Source organism: Oncorhynchus nerka, linkage group LG17 (genome assembly GCF_034236695.1).
Source record: "Oncorhynchus nerka isolate Pitt River linkage group LG17, Oner_Uvic_2.0, whole genome shotgun sequence".
Lineage (NCBI taxonomy): Eukaryota > Metazoa > Chordata > Actinopteri > Salmoniformes > Salmonidae > Oncorhynchus > Oncorhynchus nerka.
Genome location: NC_088412.1, coordinates 12,337,464 through 12,357,450, shown reverse-complemented (window position 1 = coordinate 12,357,450; position 19,987 = coordinate 12,337,464). Strand labels below are relative to the sequence as shown.

The 19,987-nt window shown below is 46.4% G+C and overlaps 1 protein-coding gene across 5 annotated transcripts in view; it reads left to right on the top strand.

The window, feature by feature from the left end:
• The window catches only part of LOC115144699 (inositol hexakisphosphate and diphosphoinositol-pentakisphosphate kinase 1-like), an 80,945-nt gene extending 61,697 nt beyond the window's left edge, over nt 1-19,248 (top strand). For 2 of the 5 annotated variants that reach the window (XM_029685721.2, XM_029685720.2), the window contains exons 26-29: nt 955-1,017; nt 12,259-12,396; nt 13,115-13,237; nt 16,895-19,248. In XM_029685721.2, the coding sequence (XP_029541581.1) occupies nt 955-1,017; nt 12,259-12,396; nt 13,115-13,237; nt 16,895-16,986 (416 nt within the window). In that variant the 3' untranslated portion in view covers nt 16,987-19,248. The remainder of the gene's footprint in view (nt 1-954; nt 1,018-12,258; nt 12,397-13,114; nt 13,238-16,894) is intronic. The other 3 variants (XM_029685724.2, XM_029685723.2, XM_029685722.2) reach the window with 2 other exon arrangements.
• Nucleotides 19,249-19,987: the final 739 nt, after the last annotated feature.

Here is a 19,987-nt window from a genome sequence, read left to right as displayed (position 1 = left end):
TTGGCATGGAACAGTCAGTCAGTGTTCCAGAAAGATTTAAAATGAGCTAAAGGACATTTTAGGTAACTTCTTCAAAAGCCCAATTCACCAGTGCCTAATGTTGCGCAGGAGGTCTAAGGCACTGCTATCTCGGTGCAAGAGGTGTCACTACAGTCCCTGGTTCGAATCCAGGCTGTATCACATCCGGCCCGTGATTGGGAGTCCCATAGAGCGGCGCACAATTTGGCCCAGCGTCGTCCGGGTTTGGCCCGTGGTAGGCCATCGTTGTAAATTAGAATTTGTTCTTAACTGACTTGCCCTAGTTAAATAAATCTAAATAATAATGTCACTCCTCTGTCTGAATTCAGAACAATCACAAGCTGAGTTGTTCATTCACTCATCCACGGAAGACACGTTTCAGTTGAAGGCATTCAGTTGTACAACGGACTAGGTATCTCCCTTTTCCCTTCACATTCTCTGTCATTCCTCTGTTAGCCCTTCCCATGCTGCGTATGTCTCACCACCAACAGAGAGACACCGACAGAGAGACACAGACAAACATGCACTGTGCACACATAATAAGGCTGCAACATTAGAGAGAGGCTCTACTTCGGAGAGTATGAAGACTCACATGGGGTCAGGAACACACACACACATATACACACACACACACGTATGTATACACACACACACACATACGTATACACACACACACGTACGTACACACACACGTACGTATATACACACACACGTACGTATACACACACACACACGTATGTATACACACACACACACACACACGTACGTATACACACACACACACGTACGTATACACACACACACGTACGTACATACACACACACACACGTACGTATACACACACAGACGTACGTATGCCCTCAGATACTAGGTACAAGCGTGTTCACAGTTAACCTGCGGGCCCCAGTAACACCATTACCCTTCTTATTTCCTCAGAGCTCTTCTCTATGCCGGCAGTAAAGAGATTTTCTGTGTCGTTTGCCAGGCATCCGACTAATGGTACGTCCGTTTAAATATACCTCGCCACTCAGTTTCCCTTCATCTTGCATGTCTTTTTGGGGAAACAACTCTTATTTTGGTTTGATATTGGCTGCATAATGACGTCATTATGCCAGAATGTCAATTTCTCTTTGAGTTTTCTACTTCACAAGACTTCCTGCCTTCACCATCTGTTTTGGTTTGGACCCTCACTCTCTTAACACCATCCGTGTTCTGCCTTGACACTGATTTCACCTGTTAATACACGTCTCTCTGACCCTACCGTTTTCCCACGGGAGGGGTACATGTATGTGGAATATATCGCCTTGTGTGGCTGTGTGTACATACCATCACATGCTCCTTCTGTTCATTCAAACCCCATTCTCTGGAGAGACGGTTAGCTCCTCCACCATTCCAGTTGACTTTTTGATGAGGATAACCCGTGTGTTGTTTACAGCTATTTTAATAGCCTTTCAAAAAACATCCTTTTATTTCTGAAGTAACTGGCAAACCTCTTGTTCAACTCTTGAGCGATGTTTCAATTTGACCCAATGAAAAGTGAGTTCATGCTAAACCTACTAATTTAATATGGTGGGTAAGGAATGGAAGGGTTTTAAAACCTGTCCCATCACTCATCACCATGTCAGTGAATCTATTCATTTCATTTGAAGGGATGGTTGGTGTTCAAACGAGAGAGAGGGCATTCACATAGAGAGAGGGCATTCACATAGAGAGAGGGCATTCACATAGAGAGAGGGCATTCACATAGAGAGAGGGCATTCACATAGAGAGAGGGGGCATTCACATAGAGAGAGGGGGCATTCACATAGAGAGAGGGGGCATTCACATAGAGAGAGGGGGCATTCACATAGAGAGAGGGGCATTCACATAGAGAGGGGGCATTCACATAGGAGGGCATTCACATAGAGAGAGAGGGGGCATTCACATAGAGAGAGGGGGCATTCACATAGAGAGGGGCATTCACATAGAGAGAGGGGGCATTCACATAGAGAGCATTCACATAGAGAGGGCATTCACATAGAGAGAGGGGGCATTCACATAGAGAGAGGGGGCATTCACATAGAGAGAGGGGGCATTCACATAGAGAGAGGGGGCATTCACACAGAGAGAGGGGGCATTCACACAGAGAGAGGGGGCATTCACACAGAGAGAGGGGGCATTCACATAGAGAGAGGGCATTCACATAGAGAGAGGGGGCATTCACATAGAGAGGGGGCATTCACAGAGAGAGGGGTGCATTCACACAGAGAGGGGCATTCACAGAGAGAGGGGCATTCACACAGAGAGGGGGCATTCACACAGAGAGGGGGCATTCACACAGAGGGGGCATTCACACAGAGAGAGGGGGCATTCACACAGAGAGAGGGGGCATTCACAGAGAGGGGGCATTCACACAGAGAGAGGGCATTCACAGAGAGAGAGAGGGCATTCACAGAGAGAGAGGGGGCATTCACAGAGAGAGAGAGGGCATTCACAGAGAGAGAGAGGGCATTCACAGAGAGAGAGGGGGCATTCACAGAGAGAGAGGGGGCATTCACATAGAGAGAGGGGGCATTCACATATCTTTCACATATCTCTCAAACAATGTACAGGACCTGAGCTGCTGTGGTATCTCTCAAACAATGTACAGGACCTGAGCTGCTGTGGTATTTCTCAAACAATGTACAGGACCTGAGCTGCTGTGGTATTTCTCAAACAATGTACAGGACCTGAGCTGCTGTGGTATCTCTCAAACAATGTTTTAGGACCTGAGCTGCTGTGGTATCTCTCAAACAATGTATTAGGACCTGAGCTGCTGTGGTATCTCTCAAACAATGTATTAGGACCTGAGCTGCTGTGGTATCTCTCAAACAACGTACAGGACCTGAGCTGCTGTGGTATCTCTCAAACAATGTTTTAGGACCTGAGCTGCTGTGGTATCTCTCAAACAATGTTTTAGGACCTGAGCTGCTGTGGTATCTCTCAAACAACGTACAGGACCTGAGCTGCTGTGGTATCTCTCAAACAACGTACAGGACCTGAGCTGCTGTGGTATCTCTCAAACAATGTTTTAGGACCTGAGCTGCTGTGGTATCTCTCAAACAATGTTTCAGGACCGGAGCTGCTGTGGTATCTCTCAAACAACGTACAGGACCTGAGCTGCTGTGGTATCTCTCAAACAACTGTGGTGTCTCTCAAACAATGTTTTAGGACCTGAGCTGCTGTGGTATCTCTCAAACAATGTACAGGACCTGAGCTGCTGTGGTATCTCTCAAACAATGTACAGGACCTGAGCTGCTGTGGTATCTCTCAAACAATGTTTTAGGACCTGAGCTGCTGTGGTATCTCTCAAACAATGTACAGGACCTGAGCTGCTGTGGTATCTCTCAAACAATGTATTAGGACCTGAGCTGCTGTGGTATCTCTCAAACAATGTACAGGACCTGAGCTGCTGTGGTATCTCTCAAACAATGTACAGGACCTGAGCTGCTGTGGTATCTCTCAAACAATGTACAGGACCTGAGCTGCTGTGGTATCTCTCAAACAATGTTTTAGGACCGGAGCTGCTGTGGTAAGAAAGTAAGTGGTTGAATTGAGAATTTTTGCCCGACACAATGACTTTACTGTTGGGCTGTACAGATACAAGTCAATGTTTTGTGAATTGCGCTTGATTGTATTTTCCTGTAGCTTGGAGAATGACGAAGGAGAGGGGACACATTGAAACTGCTGACTCTAGGCCTGGCTCTCACCTAGTTAAACTGAGTGAATTTGGCATTGAATTCTAGGTAAATAGCAGTATTAGACCAAGTGCCTGGGTCATCTGGCTACTAGGACCGGACGCGTCCCCCCCGTACTAGGACCGGATGCGACGTGTGTCCCCCCTAGGACCGGACGCAACTCGGGCCCCCCCCCAGTCCTAGGACAGGATGGACAAGATTAATTGCGATATTCGATTTATGGTTTCTGCGTCTGTGTTGACAGAGTTTTGGATGAACTTCTGCTAGCTACTCACTGCAGTGGCTACAGTGATCAGTGGTTTTATATTAGGCCCTAACTTAGGGTCAGTGCAGCCCATGTCGAGAGGTGTGCTGGATTCAGTAAGGTCTAGCCCTGCATCAAGTATGAAGTATAAAGAAAGCTGTATAAGTTGGCAGTACTTACCGAAAAGTGAGGTGGACAATGGTGTATTGTCTCCTAACTCCATAGTGTGATACCAGTTCTTGAAACGAGCGTGAACAGGTGTGTGCTCAGATTAGAGGCACAGTAACGCTTCTATTCATACGACCTGTAGTTCTCAACAAGACTTCCTCATCCGTGTAACCAACCTTCTCCGTCTGCTCATGAACAACTGTTGTCTTTGGTTCAGACCTCTATCCAGATGGTTGTTCTGCCATTTTGAAGTTATCCATCCACAGTCAAGGTGTCACAATACTGTGCTGGCATGAAAGATGCATTAGATCAAAGGAAAGGTCTGAGATCGACTAGTCCTTGTCTGAGGCAGATATCTCTGTCTGTGCAGTTGTTTTGTCTTTCTGGGGTGATGTACAGAGCATTCAGAAAGTATTCAGACCCCTTGGCTTTTTCCACATTTTGTTGTGTTACAGCCTTCTAAAATGGATTAAATATATATGTTTTATCCTCAATCTACACACAATAACCCTATAATGACATCACAATACCCCATAATGACAAAGAGAAAACAGGTTTTGAGAAATATCTTTGCTATGACACTTGAAATTGAGCTCCGTTGTAATCCTGTTTCCATTGATCCTACAACTTGATTGGAGTCCACCTGTGGTAAATTCAATTGATTTGACATGATTTGGAAAGGCACACACCTGTCTATATAAGGTCCCACAGTTGACAGTGCATGTCAGAGCAAAAACCAAGCCGTGAGGTCGACGGAATTGTCCATAGAGCTCAGAGACAGTATTGTGTTGGGGCACAGATCTGGGGAAGGGTACCATTACCTTTCTGCAGCATTGAAGGTCCCCAAGAACACAGTGGCCTCCATCATTCTTCAACGGAAGACTCTTCCAAGAGCTGGCCGCCTGGCCAAACTGAGAAATCGGGGGAGAAGGACCTTGGTCAGGGAGGTGACCAAGAACCCTATGGCGACACTGACAGAGCTCCAGAGTTCCTCTGTTGAGATTGGATACCCTTCCAGAAGGACAACCATCTCTGCAGCACTCCACCAATCAGGCCTTTATGGTAGCGTGGTCGGACGGAAGCCACTCTTCTGTAAAAGGCACATGATAGCCCGCTTGGAGTTTGTCAAAAGGTGCCTAAAGTACTCAGATCGTGAGAAACATGATTCTCTGGTATGATGAAACCAAGATTGAGCTATTTGGCCTGAATGCCAAGTGTCACGCCTGGAGGAAGCCTGTCATCATCCCTACGGTGAAGCATGGTGGTGGCAGCATTATGCTGTGGGGATGTTTTTCAGCAGCAGGGATTGGGAGACTAGTCAGGATTGAGGGAAAAAATAAATGGCGCATAGTACAGAGATTGATTTTAGAATAAGGCTGTAGCGTAGCAAAATGTGGATAAAGTCAAGAGGTCTTTCCGAATGCACTGTAGGTACTACCCATATTACCAATAAGTCTCTCTTTTCCCGTTGTCTGGTATTCTGGTTGACCCTGAATACTTTCCGAATGCACTGTAGATACATAAGCCTCTGTTCCGGTTGTTGACCGTTCTATGAATTCCAGATTTCACCCTGTTTGGATTCTACATGAAAACATTGAAGCCTCGTTTTGTAGTTGCAGTTCGGTTTTATGTCTGGAAAGAAAGCATTGTCCTTTCTTTGATGTTGAGAAGCCTTGTTTACTTACTGGTGATCGTGACCAGCAAGGAGGTGTTTTGACTGACATGCCTGTCATCTTCCAATGTGTATTACCCCATGAACATCAACGATGGAGAGACTGTAGCTCTGGACAGCGGTGAGATGTTTCTCCATCTGTCTTATCGAATGGATGGGAGAGAGCCTGGGACCTGCCGCCTCGTTTCTTTTTGAATGAGAGAGTCACAGCCTCTTTAATATTGTGAACATGCTGGCCCGCCTACAGCCTTTCACTACTCTTCCTCAGAGCCCTGAGACTAGCACCATGTAGCCCAGCTGCTGAAGGGGCTCTCCACTGACACGGTCCTCCTGTCTTGTTCCTCTGGACGGGGGCCATGGCCCTCTACCTGCAACAGTGCCCTTACTACCGGCGCCTTCTTCCGGAACCGTCTGGTGTCCAGCCAAGACCTCCCAGAGTGCCTCTACGGTCGCCCCCCTGTAGACCTCCCAGAGTGCCTCTACGGTCGCCCCCCTGTAGGCCTCCCAGAGTGCCTCTACGGTCAGACCCCTGCAGACCTCCCAGAGTGCCTCCACGGTCGCCCCCCCTGTAGACCTCCCAGAGTGCCTCTACGGTCGGCCCCCCCTGTAGACCTCCCAGAGTGCCTCTACGGTCGGCCCCCTGTAGACCTCCCAGAGTGCCTCTACGGTCGGCCCCCCCTGTAGACCTCCCAGAGTGCCTCTACGGTCGGCCCCCCCTGTAGACCTCCCAGAGTGCCTCTACGGTCGGCCCCACCTGTAGACCTCCCAGAGTGCCTCTACGGTCGGACCCCTGTAGACTCCCAGAGTGCCTCTACGGTCGGACCCCCGTAGACCTCCCAGAGTGTCTCTACGGTCAGCCCTCCCCTGTAGACCTCCCAGAGTGCCTCTACGGTCGGACCCCTGCAGACCTCCCAGAGTGCCTCTACGGTCGGACCCCTGCAGACCTCCCAGAGTGCCTCTACGGTCGGACCCCTGCAGACCTCCCAGAGTGTCTCTACGGTCAGACCCCTGCAGACCTCCCAGAGTGCCTGTACGATCAGACCTCCCAGAGTGCCTCTACGGTCGGACCCCTGTAGACCTCCCAGAGTGCCAGATCGGCCCCCTGTAGACCTCCCAGAGTGCCTCTACGGTCGGAGCCCCTGTAGACCTCCCAGAGTGCCTCTACGGTCGGAGCCCCTGTAGACCTCCCAGAGTGCCTCTACGGTCGGCCCCCCCTGTAGACCTCCCACAGTGCCTCTACGGTCGGCCCCACCTGTAGACCTCCCAGAGTGCCTCTACGGTCGGACCCCTGTAGACTCCCAGAGTGCCTCTACGGTCGGACCCCCGTAGACCTCCCAGAGTGTCTCTACGGTCAGCCCTCCCCTGTAGACCTCCCAGAGTGCCTCTACGGTCGGACCCCTGCAGACCTCCCAGAGTGCCTCTACGGTCGGACCCCTGCAGACCTCCCAGAGTGCCTCTACGGTCGGACCCCTGCAGACCTCCCAGAGTGTCTCTACGGTCAGACCCCTGCAGACCTCCCAGAGTGCCTCTACGATCAGCCCCCCCTGTAGACCTCCCAGAGTGCCTCTACGGTCGGACCCCTGTAGACCTCCCAGAGTGCCTCTACGATCGGCCCCCTGTAGACCTCCCAGAGTGCCTCTACGGTCGGCTAGCCCCTGTAGACCTCCCAGAGTGCCTCTACGGTCGGCTAGCCCCTGTAGACCTCCCAGAGTGCCTCTACGGTCGGCCCCCCCTGTAGACCTCCCACAGTGCCTCTACGGTCGGACCCCTGTAGACCTCCCACAGTGCCTCTACGGCCGGACCCCTGTAGACCTCCCACAGTGCCTCTACGGTCGGACCTCTGTAGACCTCCCAGAGTGCCTCTACGATCAACCCCCCCCCGTAGACCTCCCAGAGTGCCTCTACGGTCGGACCCCTGTAGACCTCCCAGAGTGCCTCTTCGGTCGGACCCCTGTAGACCTCCCAGAGTGCCTCTACGGTCGCTTCTGTCCTCATTACTTTTTTATATCTAATTCACTGTCACTGTCTACATGACGTTTGTTGGCCTATTCCTTCATGTCATTCTGTTAACCTGTCTGTCTCTCTCCTTTCTGTCTGTGTCTCTCTGTCTCTGCGAATGCAGCCGTGACAACTATAAAGGGAGTGTTCATTCTCCAATCGATGGCTCAATATCCCTTACTCATTTTTCTGCGGCTTTTAATCCAAAAGGATGTTTGCCAGCTTTCTCTTCCAGATCTTTACGGTGAAATGAGAAGGAAAAAAAGTCCCTGCTAGGTGGAAAAATGTCGATCTGCCCTTGAGAAAAGCACTTAACCCTAATTGGTCCAGGGTCGCCGTCAATATTGGCTGATCCCTGGTCGTGACCCCGCTCTTCGAGGGCCGTGACCCCGCTCTCCGAGGGTGTCGCAGGGGAGTGCGATATGCAACAAAAACACATTTGCATTTCACACCACACACTTTCATATATTTGAAACAGGAAAATATAAGCACCCCTTATTTTACCTTTTACAGTCCAGTTGGGTATTATGACTGTCAAGATAGTTGCTCTACATATGGACACTTGATTGGAGTGATGTGGAGACTAGTTGCTCTACATATGGACACTTGATTGGAGTGATGTGGAGACTAGTTGCTCTACATATGGACACTTGATTGGAGTGATGTGGAGACTAGTTGCTCTACATATGGACACTTGATTGGAGTGATGTGGAGACTAGTTGCTCTACATATGGACACTTGATTGGAGTGATGTGGAGACTAGTTGCTCTACATATGGACACTTGATTGGAGTGATGTGGAGACTGCACTTTTGGAGGCCCTCCTGGCTACCATTGAAAATCCCTTCGCTCTCATGAATGATGTTTTGGTATTTTGACCAGATTTAAGATCTGAGATCTGCGAAGAATATCTAGGTCATCTTGGCTCACCTCATTTTAATTGGCCGAGTAAGCGGTAGTCTGTCCTTAAACCACAGAGTTTTAGGAGAGTATCTGGAGCTTCTGCTTCCCTCTTTTAAGCCTACGCATCCCCACAGGAGAGTACTAGACATCAGCCCCAGAACTCTGTAACTGGACAGGAAATGACTTGGTAGACTTGGAAGAGGTTGATAGGAATATGACATTTCCATAGGTAATTGACTGATAGGAATATGACATTTCCATAGGTAATTGACTGATAGGAATATGACATTTCCATAGGTAATTGACTGATAGGAATATTACATTTCCATAGGTAATTGACTGATAGGAATATGACATTTCCATAGGTAATTGACTGATAGGAATATGACATTTCCATAGGTAATTGACTGATGAATATTACATTTCCATAGGTAATTGACTGATAGGAATATGACATTTCCATAGGTAATTGACTGATAGGAATATGACATTTCCATAGGTAATTGACTGATAGGAATATTACATTTCCATAGGTAATTGACTGATAGGAATATGACATTTCCATAGGTAATTGACTGATAGGAATATTACATTTCCATAGGTAATTGACTGATAGGAATATTACATTTCCATAGGTAATTGACTGATAGGAATATGACATTTCCATAGGTAATTGACTGATAGGAATATGACATTTCCATAGGTAATTGACTGATAGGAATATTACATTTCCATAGGTAATTGACTGATAGGAATATGACATTTCCATAGGTAATTGACTGATAGGAATATTACATTTCCATAGGTAATTGACTGACAGGAATATTACATTTCCATAGGTAATTGACTGATAGGAATATTACATTTCCATAGGTAATTGACTGATAGGAATATTACATTTCCATAGGTAATTGACTGGGCACACTTGAATTGTCAAAGCCTGCCGGGTTTTTTTTTCTTCTCTCATCTTACTTTATTTTTCCATTTCCCTCCTCCTCTCACTTTTTTTTCCATTACATATCTTAATTCGCTACGTCTCTCTCCCTCTCTTGCTCTTCCACTCTGTTTCACGGGTAGTAAATTAATGGCGCAGTGTAGCATCAGTGTCTTCTGCTACATCTGGTGTGTGTGAGCTGAATGAAATATCCTTACGGAGTGGTAGGCTGCAACACGTAGCGAGGGAGGGGTGGAGACAGAGCGAGGCAAGCAGAGGGAGGAAGGGAAAGACAACAGAAAGCTAGAGATCTTATCAGGCCTTCTCCACAGACGTATGGGTTGATATTCTTTAGCGACGTTATCAGAGAATTTTAGGCAGACTCTCATGTTGTACTCTGACCTTGTCTTACCCAGGTGAATAATGATGCTGAAAATTGCTTCTGGTTGAAACTCTGCAAACTCAAAGACTCCACAAAAGGCTTCACCAATCACAACAACACTCTTTTGGGGGTTGGTAAAAGTCCATCCTGACCAAGTTGACTTGTTATTTGTGACATGAACACGTTGATTAATCTCAATGAAACTGTCAGTTGGTTGGGGAAGAAACATTATGGCGGAAACTGTAAAATGCCTTGAAAGCCATTTGTGCTGACCATCGAAGTGCTGTTGGGATTTAGGTTACAACAGTTGGACAGTTCGGGGAGAAGGCTGACAGCGTGCATTCTGGGAAATGGATGACTGGATGACTCATTGCTTGACCTCATACATTCCTTGTTTTTGTGTGGTGCTGTCACTTCCATTGTGGTGTTATCTCGGGCTGCACTGTATGTCAAAGGATTGATTGGCTGCACAGGCCTGTTGGTGTGTGAAAAGCCTGTCGTCACACAACACAAGGCCTCAGGGCAGGACGTGTGTACTGTACGCCATTTCGAGACGCAAAGCCTGTCCTTGGTCGAGCTGCTCTATGGCTTGGTACTTTTGTGTGAATGACTGGCTGGATTTTGGCATGGTCCTTGCAGAATGCCCTGGGGGATTACATTTACATTTACATTTAAGTCATTTAGCAGACGCTCTTATCCAGAGCGACTTACAAATTGGTGCTTTCACCTTATGACATCCAGTGGAACAGCCACTTTACAATAGTGCATCTAGGTCTTTTAAGGGGGGGGGGGAGAAGGATTACTTTATCCTATCCTAGGTATTCCTTAAAGAGGTGGGGTTTCAGGTGTCTCCGGAAGGTGGTGATTGACTCCGCTGTCCTGGCGTCGTGAGGGAGTTTGTTCCACCATTGGGGGGCCAGAGCAGCGAACAGTTTTGACTGGGCTGAGCGGGAACTGTACTTCCTCAGTGGTAGGGAGGTGAGCAGGCCAGAGGTGGATGAACGCAGTGCCCTTGTTTGGGTGTAGGGCCTGATCAGAGCCTGGAGGTAGTGAGGTGCCGTTCCCCTCACAGCTCCGTAGGCAAGCACCATGGTCTTGTAGCGGATGCGAGCTTCAACTGGAAGCCAGTGGAGAGAGCGGAGGAGCGGGGTGACGTGAGAGAACTTGGGAAGGTTGAACACCAGACGGGCTGCGGCGTTCTGGATGAGTTGTAGGGGTTTAATGGCACAGGCAGGGAGCCCAGCCAACAGCGAGTTGCAGTAATCCAGACGGGAGATGACAAGTGCCTGGATTAGGACCTGCGCCGCTTCCTGTGTGAGGCAGGGTCGTACTCTGCGGATGTTGTAGAGCATGAACCTACAGGAACGGGCCACCGCCTTGATGTTATTTGAGAACGACAGGGTGTTGTCCAGGATCACGCCAAGGTTCTTAGCGCTCTGGGACGAGGACACAATGGAGTTGTCAACCGTGATGGCGAGATCATGGAACGGGCAGTCCTTCCCGGGAGGAAGAGCAGCTCCGTCTTGCCGAGGTTCAGCTTGAGGTGGTGATCCGTCATCCACACTGATATGTCTGCCAGACATGCAGAGATGCGATTCGCCACCTGGTCGTCAGAAGGGGGAAAGGAGAAGATTAATTGTGTGTCGTCTGCATAGCAATGATAGGAGAGACCATGTGAGGTTATGACAGAGCCAAGTGACTTGGTGTATAGCGAGAATAGGAGAGGGCCTAGAACAGAGCCCTGGGGGACACCAGTGGTGAGAGCACGTGGTGAGGAGACGGATTCTCGCCACGCCACCTGGTAGGAGCGACCTGTCAGGTAGGACGCAATCCAAGCGTGGGCCGCGCCGGAGATGCCCAACTCGGAGAGGGTGGAGAGGAGGATCTGATGGTTCACAGTATCGAAGGCAGCCGATAGGTCTAGAAGGATGAGAGCAGAGGAGAGAGAGTTAGCTTTAGCAGTGCGGAGCGCCTCCGTGATACAGAGAAGAGCAGTCTCAGTTGAATGACTAGTCTTGAAACCTGACTGATTTGGATCAAGAAGGTCATTCACTTATGGTCATTATCAGGCCAATGGCCCAATGCCCAATGTCTATATTTCTCCGTTGAGTGATGTCACATTGAAAGGGGGCGGGGCTACGTGCTATATTACTGTGTCGCTACGTCTCACAGCTCAGATGGAGGGGTGGTGCCACTGTGTGTTTGTGTCTCCTCTCCCATGCAGGCTTTGAAGGCTGCTCCATGGTGCCCTCTATCTACCCGCTGGAGACATTACACAACTCGCTGTCCCTCAAGCAGGTGGACAAGTTTCTCAATGCCGTGTGTGAGCATAGCAGCGATGCCCACGCCAAGACCATGAAAGGTAGGCATTCTAGTCAGAGCCATGCATTTAGAGAGTAGGGCCATTGAAGTTTCTGCATTATGATGCATTTACATGAAACTACAACATTCTATGGCAGCCATGTTGGCTCCCCCATTAACATTACATGGGGAATAGAATGTCTAGAATGAGCATTATGATGCATTTACATGAAACTACAACATTCTATGGCAGCCATGTTGGCTCCCCCATTAACATTACATGGGGAATAGAATGTCTAGAATGAGCATTATGATGCATTTACATGAAACTACAACATTATATGGCAGCCATGTTGGCTCCCCCATTAACATTACATGGGGAATAGAATGTCTAGAATGAGCATTATGATGCATTTACATGAAACTACAACATTCTATGGCAGCCATGTTGGCTCCCCCATTAACATTTCATGGGGAATAGAATGTCAAGAATGAGCATTATGATGCATTTACATGAAACTACAACATTCATTCTAGGAACAACATACCTAGCCTCTACAATACAGACCTGATCCAAGATCTGCTTGTGCTGTCGTACCAACTCCTATGGCCATTGGCCTGATAATGACCATAAGTGTTGGCAAGATTGGAGAAAAAGATCTGGGACCAAGCAAACAAATGAATATATTTGGTGTCAATCATCACTGTCTTTCTCAGTGGCATATCATACATCCACCTTTTTCTGATGTTTAGTAGCGAACATGATCGTTTCCCTCCAGCTCTCTCTGCCTTGTTCGACACGTCGAGTCAGGGGTACAGCCAGACACACATCCACCCCCCCCCACCGAAAGCCCTGTCCTCCTCAGAAACTCCTGTCCGGTCCCCCGAATGCCCACTTTGGTGTGAGTATAGCGACGTCCACATTCTTCAGTCTTCATACATATTTCTTTAAAACATATCTAGCTCTTTTAAATGTGAGAATATTAAACGCTAAACTAAATACTGAGCATTAACATCACCGTACTATACTATTACCACAGAGTAATATGCTGCGTTCTTTTGAGTACCAATTAGCTACAGTAGGTCAACCTGGCAGTCTGGCACCTCTGCTTCTCAAAGTGCTATAGTGAGTTACAGTAGATGCATATGCACATCTTTACAATCAAACGCAGGTTCAGGTGCATGTCAGTCCGACCACAACCCCGTGGGTAGGTTAGTTTGAGATTACACCCACTCAGTCCCTTCAGATGTGAAAACATCAAAGTGATGCTAGGGAAAAGGGTTCGTTTTAGGACTCAACACTACAGTAGTAATGCACATTTCCATTGGTGTTCAGTGGGGCAACAGAGAATGTTTTAGGACTCAACACTACAGTAGTAATGCACATCTCCATTGGTGTTCAGTGGGGCAACAGAGAATGTTTTAGGACTCAACACTACAGTAGTAATGCACATCTCCATTGGTGTTCAGTGGGGCAACAGAGAATGTTTTAGGACTCAACACTACAGTAGTAATGCACATCTCCATTGGTGTTCAGTGGGGCAACAGAGAATGTTTTAGGACTCAACACTACAGTAGTAATGCACATCTCCATTGGTGTTCAGTGGGGCAACAGAGAATGTTTTAAAACAAAATGAATGTCTTATTGAACAGTCCGTTTGGAGTCTATTATTGCCTAATGGTTACCAGGCCAACCAGCACCAGAGACAGAGGTTTCCCAGAGCAGGACATATAAAACGCCTAAAACTGTCAGATTAACTAAATAAGAGCGCTGTGTTGTAGTCTTTCTTTGCCAAGAAGAGAGGCGCTATCAATTTAAGACTTCTGTAAAAGTAGGACTCGGGATAATAACCCCCCCCTTAGTTTTATCTAGCCATCTCTGCCTCTCCGCTGGGGTCCATTGTTGTCGGTGCCCCCCCCCAGTGGGGATTAATTTGGTCCTTCACCAGTCTTTTAGTTTCAACAGCTGCTGTGAGCTTCTTTATCTCTGTCTCTCTCTTTCTGTCTCTCTCCTTTATCTCTCTCTTTTTCTGTCTCTCTCCTTTATCTCTCTCTTTTTCTGTCTCGCTCTTTCTGTCTCTCTCCTTTATCTCTGTCTCTCTCTTTCTGTCTCTCTCCTTTATTTCTGTCTCTCTCCTTTCTTTCTGTCTCTCTCTTTCTGTCTCCTTTCTGTCTCTCTCCTTTATCTCTCTCTCTCTTTCTGTCTCTCTCCTTTCTCTCACTCTCTTTCTGTCTCTCTCCTTTATCTCTGTCTCTCTCCTTCATCTCTGTCTCTCTCCTTCATCTCTGTCTCTCTCCTTCATCTCTGTCTCTCTCCTTCATCTGTCTCTCTCCTTCATCTCTGTCTCTCTCCTTCATCTCTGTCTCTCTCCTTCATCTGTCTCTCTCCTTCATCTCTGTCTCTCTCCTTCATCTCTGTCTCTCTCCTTCATCTCTGTCTCTCTCCTTCATCTCTGTCTCTCTCCTTCATCTCTGTCTCTCTCCTTTATCTCTCTCTCTCTCTTTCTGTCTCTCTCTTTCTGCCTCTCTCTTTCTGCCTCTCTCCTTTATCTCTGTCTCTCTCTTTCTGTCTTTCTCTTTCTGTCTCTCTCCTTTCTGTCTCTCCTCTCTTTCTGTCTCTCTCCTTTCTTTCTGTCTCTCTCCTTTCTTTCTGTCTCTCTCCTTTCTTTCTGTCTCTCTCCTTTCTTTCTGTCTCTTCTGTCTCTCTCTCTTTCTCTGTCTCTCTCTCTTTCTCTGTCTCTCTCTCTTTCTCTGTCTCTATTTCTCTCTCTCTTTCTCTGTCTCTATTTCTGTCTCTCTCCTTTCTCGGTCTCTATTTCTGTCTCTCTCCTTTCTCTGTCTCTATTTCTGTCTCTCTCCTTTCTTTCTGTATCTCTCCTTTCTTTCTGTATCTCTCCTTTCTTTCTGTCTCTCTCCTTTCTCTGTCTCTCTCCTTTCTCTGTCTCTCTCTTTCTCTGTCTCTCTCCTTTATATCTGTCTCTCTCTTTCTGTCTCCCTCCTTTATCTCTGTCTCTCTCTTTCTCTCTTCTCGGTCTCTCTTTCTGTCTCCCTCCTTTATCTCTCTCTCTCTTTCTCTCTTCTCTGTGTCTCTCTTTCTGTCTCCCTCCTTTATTTCTGTCTCTCTCCTTTATCTCTCTCTTTCTCCTTTCTCTGTCTCACTCCTTTATCTCTTTCGCTCTCGCCCCAAAATTGAACTTGCACTAACCATAGCTTTATCTGTCTCTCTTCAGTCTTAATAACCCATGTAATGTTTATTAGGGTGTAGAGGAGGAGTAGAAAGCATGCTGGAGGTTAGAAGTGTCCCTCTGATGAATAGCAGCTTTGTTCTCATTTGAGTGTGGCGTGACATTTGTTTATTTTCTCACTAGACTCTGTAGACTAAATTCATTGCAGAAGGTAAACAGTTTTACGGGAAATTAGATATACGTCTGTGATTTGTATATGTATGGAAACAAATTAGATTCAACACCAATAGAGTTTTGCCCAGCGGTAGAGTTTTGCCCAGCGGTAGAGTTTTGCCCAGCGGTAGAGTTTTGCCCAGCGGTAGAGTTTTGCCCAGCGGTAGAGTTTTGCCCAGCGGTAGAGTTTTGCCCAGCGGTAGAGTTTTGCCCGCCCAGCGGTAGAGTTTTGCCCGCCCAGCGGTAGAGTTTTGCCCGCCCAGCGGTAGAGTTTTGCCCTCCCAGCGGTAGAGTTTTGCCCGCCCAGCGGTAGAGTTTTGCCCGCCCAGCGGTAGAGTTTTGCCCGCCCAGCGGTAGAGTTTTGCCCGCCCAGCGGTAGAGTTTTGCCCGCCCAGCGGTAGAGTTTTGCCCGCCCAGCGGTAGAGTTTTGCCCGCCCAGCGGTAGAGTTTTGCCCGCCCAGCGGTAGAGTTTGCCCGCCCAGCGCCCAGCGGTAGAGTTTTGCCCGCCCAGCGGTAGAGTTTTGCCCGCCCAGCGGTAGAGTTTTGCCCGCCCAGCGGTAGAGTTTGCCCGCCCAGCGGTAGAGTTTTGCCCGCCCAGCGGTAGAGTTTTGCCCGCCCAGCGGTAGAGTTTTGCCCGCCCAGCGGTAGAGTTTTGCCCGCCCAGCGGTAGAGTTTTGCCCGCCCAGCGGTAGAGTTTTGCCCGCCCAGCGGTAGAGTTTTGCCCGCCCAGCGGTAGAGTTTTGCCCGCCCAGCGGTAGAGTTTTGCCCGCCCAGCGGTAGAGTTTGCCCGCCCAGCGGTAGAGTTTTGCCCGCCCAGCGGTAGAGTTTTGCCCGCCCAGCGGTAGAGTTTTGCCCGCCCAGCGGTAGAGTTTTGCCCGCCCAGCGGTAGAGTTTTGCCCGCCCAGCGGTAGAGTTTTGCCCGCCCAGCGGTAGAGTTTTGCCCGCCCAGCGGTAGAGTTTCGCCCGCCCAGCGGTAGAGTGACTGATATTACACTTCAAATTTGATAGGTTGTTTGACGCATTGTAAATAATCATTTGTTTTTAATTGATTTACATGTATAAATGAAGGTACAAAATAATTATCCCATCACAATTACTTGTTTATGTTCATGTTTGTGTGGGTCTCTCTCTCTCTTTTTCTTTGTGTGTGTGTGTGTGCAGACAGCAGTGGCCCCTCTAGCACAGTGTTCAGTGGAAGGTCCTCTTCCCCCACCTCAGTGAACCCAGACAAAAATTTCAGCTTCAGTGAGTAGACCACCGCCCCCTCACCGGATCCCACAGAGAAACTAGAGGACAACACAACACCTGGATCCACTCCCTATTAATCCATCCACCCACCCATCTATTCATCTGTCCACCCACCCAGCCATTCATCCATCCACACTATGACTTCTCCCCGCCTGTGAGTGCTTTCAAACTAATCACAGTCACATACAGTGCTGGACCCTAAGGTCCGCCCAGTCTCATTTTGTGGACAAAAACAAGCCAAAACCCACTGGCCAACCAACACTCTGCCCCAGTTGAGCGACAGTCAATCACCACCTTCCGGAGACACCTGAAACCCCACCTCTTTAAGGAATACCTAGGATAGGATAAAGTAATCCTTCTCACCCCCCCCCCCCCTCCCCCCCCCTTAAAAGACCTAGATGCACTATTGTAAAGTGGCTGTTCCACTGGATGTCATAAGGTGAAGGCACCAATTTGTAAGTCGCTCTGGATAAGAGCGTCTGCTAAATGACTTAAATGTAATGTAATGTAATGTACTGGATCCAGTCCTCATACTAGTTTAAACATGTCTGCTGTTTTGCCATAGTTAAGTGTTTAGTATGAATTTAAACGATTCTATATCATATGTTGTAATGTATATTATTTTGCCATCCGTGTTGCACCTGAGAGGATAATAAACGTATATTGAATATGTAATTAGGGCAAAAAAAATTAATAAAAATGAGATGGGAGGGAGGGATCCGTTAAATCGTTTATACAAAACACATCGTTATGGATACAACTTCATACAAAACACATCGTTATGAATACAACTTCATACAAAACACATCGTTATGGATACAACTTCATACAAAACATATCGTTATGGATACAACTTCATACAAAACACATCGTTATGAATACAACTTCATACAAAACACATCGTTATGAATACAACTTCATACAAAACATATCGTCATGGATACAACTTCATACAAAACATATCGTTATGGATACAACTTCATACAAAACACATCGTTATGGATACAACTTCATACAAAACATATCGTTATGGATACAACTTCATACAAAACATATCGTTATGGATACAACTTCATACAAAACATATCGTTATGGATACAACTTCATACAAAAAATATCGTTATGAATACAACTTCATACAAAACATATCGTTATGGATACAACTTCATACAAAACACATCGTTATGAATACAACTTCATACAAAACATATCGTCATGGATACAACTTCATACAAAACATATCGTTATGGATACAACTTCATACAAAACACATCGTCATGGATACAACTTCATACAAAACATATCGTTATGGATACAACTTCATACAAAACACATCGTTATGAATACAACTTCATACAAAACACATCGTTATGAATACAACTTCATACAAAACACATCGTTATGAATACAACTTCATACAAAACACATCGTTATGGATACAACTTCATACAAAACACATCGTTATGAATACAACTTCATACAAAACACATCGTTATGGATACAACTTCATACAAAACACATCGTTATGGATACAACTTCATACAAAACACATCGTTATGGATACAACTTCATACAAAACATATCGTTATGGATACAACTTCATACAAAACATATCGTTATGGATACAACTTCATACAAAACATATTTTTATGGATACAACTTCATACAAAACACATCGTTATGGATACAACTTCATACAAAACACATCGTTATGAATACAACTTCATACAAAACACATCGTTATGGATACAACTTCATACAAAACACATCGTTATGGATACAACTTCATACAAAACATATCGTTATGGATACAACTTCATACAAAATGTTTTTTTTTTCTTGTACAGTGCCATTACATTCTTGACATAATTCTCAGAATTGTAAACCTGAAACGTTTCAATAGATTTTGAAGAGAACATGCTTGTCATTGTGTTTTGTAGTTTGTACGTCTTCTTTTTGTATGTAGTCTTGTATGCTTTCTCAAGGAAGTTCTCAACTGCACTAATGCAGACCTACAGTAGCACTGCTGAATCTGTACAACAAACTTTTCTTTGACTTTACTTCACATTGTTTTTTATCGTGATAGTAATGATTTATTTAACGATTGGTGTTTTTGTAGGTGAAATGTAGGGCTGTATTTGTGATTTGACTTCATGTGGCATGTAATGTCAGCCAAAGACATGTTGATGTTGTGTAGAATCCTCTCCTTAGACTTTCAAAATACAATACCAAGGTTGTTTTATTAAAAGTCATATCGGCTCTCTGAAGGTTGTGTTTCTCCATTAAGCTCAGGCATTACAAATCCATCATTTTAACTAGTCTGATGGGTGCACAAGTGTGTGTGTGGGCATGCGGGTATAGCAAGGTTTACTATCATATTATAAAGCCCTCAAACTCAACTCTGGACCTCGAAACCAGTTCCATTGCATTATTTCATTGTTCCCCCTCTAATCAGGGACTGATTTAGACCTGGGACACCAGGTGGGTGAAATTAATTATCAGGTAGAACAGAAACCCAGCAGGCTCCGGACCTCGTAGGGTCAGAGTTGAATACCCCTGTTATAGAGGAAGATATGCTCTCACAGTGGCTTCACACATCAGATCACAAAATACAGCTGGCTTCCATTAGTACTTTATATGAAGAGGAGTGAGTGGAACAGTTCCTGTCTGTTTAGGCAACGAAGAGAAAGACGGAGAGATATTTAACGGCCCTGTTTTTATACTATATTGTTCAACAGCTGATGAAACTAACACTGAAGAAGTGTGAAACAATGTGATCAGTGTTATTTCCTGATAATTGCTGGTTGAAAATACAAAATCGACACAAGACCTTCTGGTCAGCAGGTTTTCATGGGCGGAGTCTCGGTATTCCATGGTGACATCACCATGCGGTAAATTGGTTAAAGGCCCAGTGCAGTCAAAAAAACGTGATATACCTGTGTTTATTTATATATACTGTATGTATGTGTGTGTGTTTTATATATATATATATATATTGAACAAAAA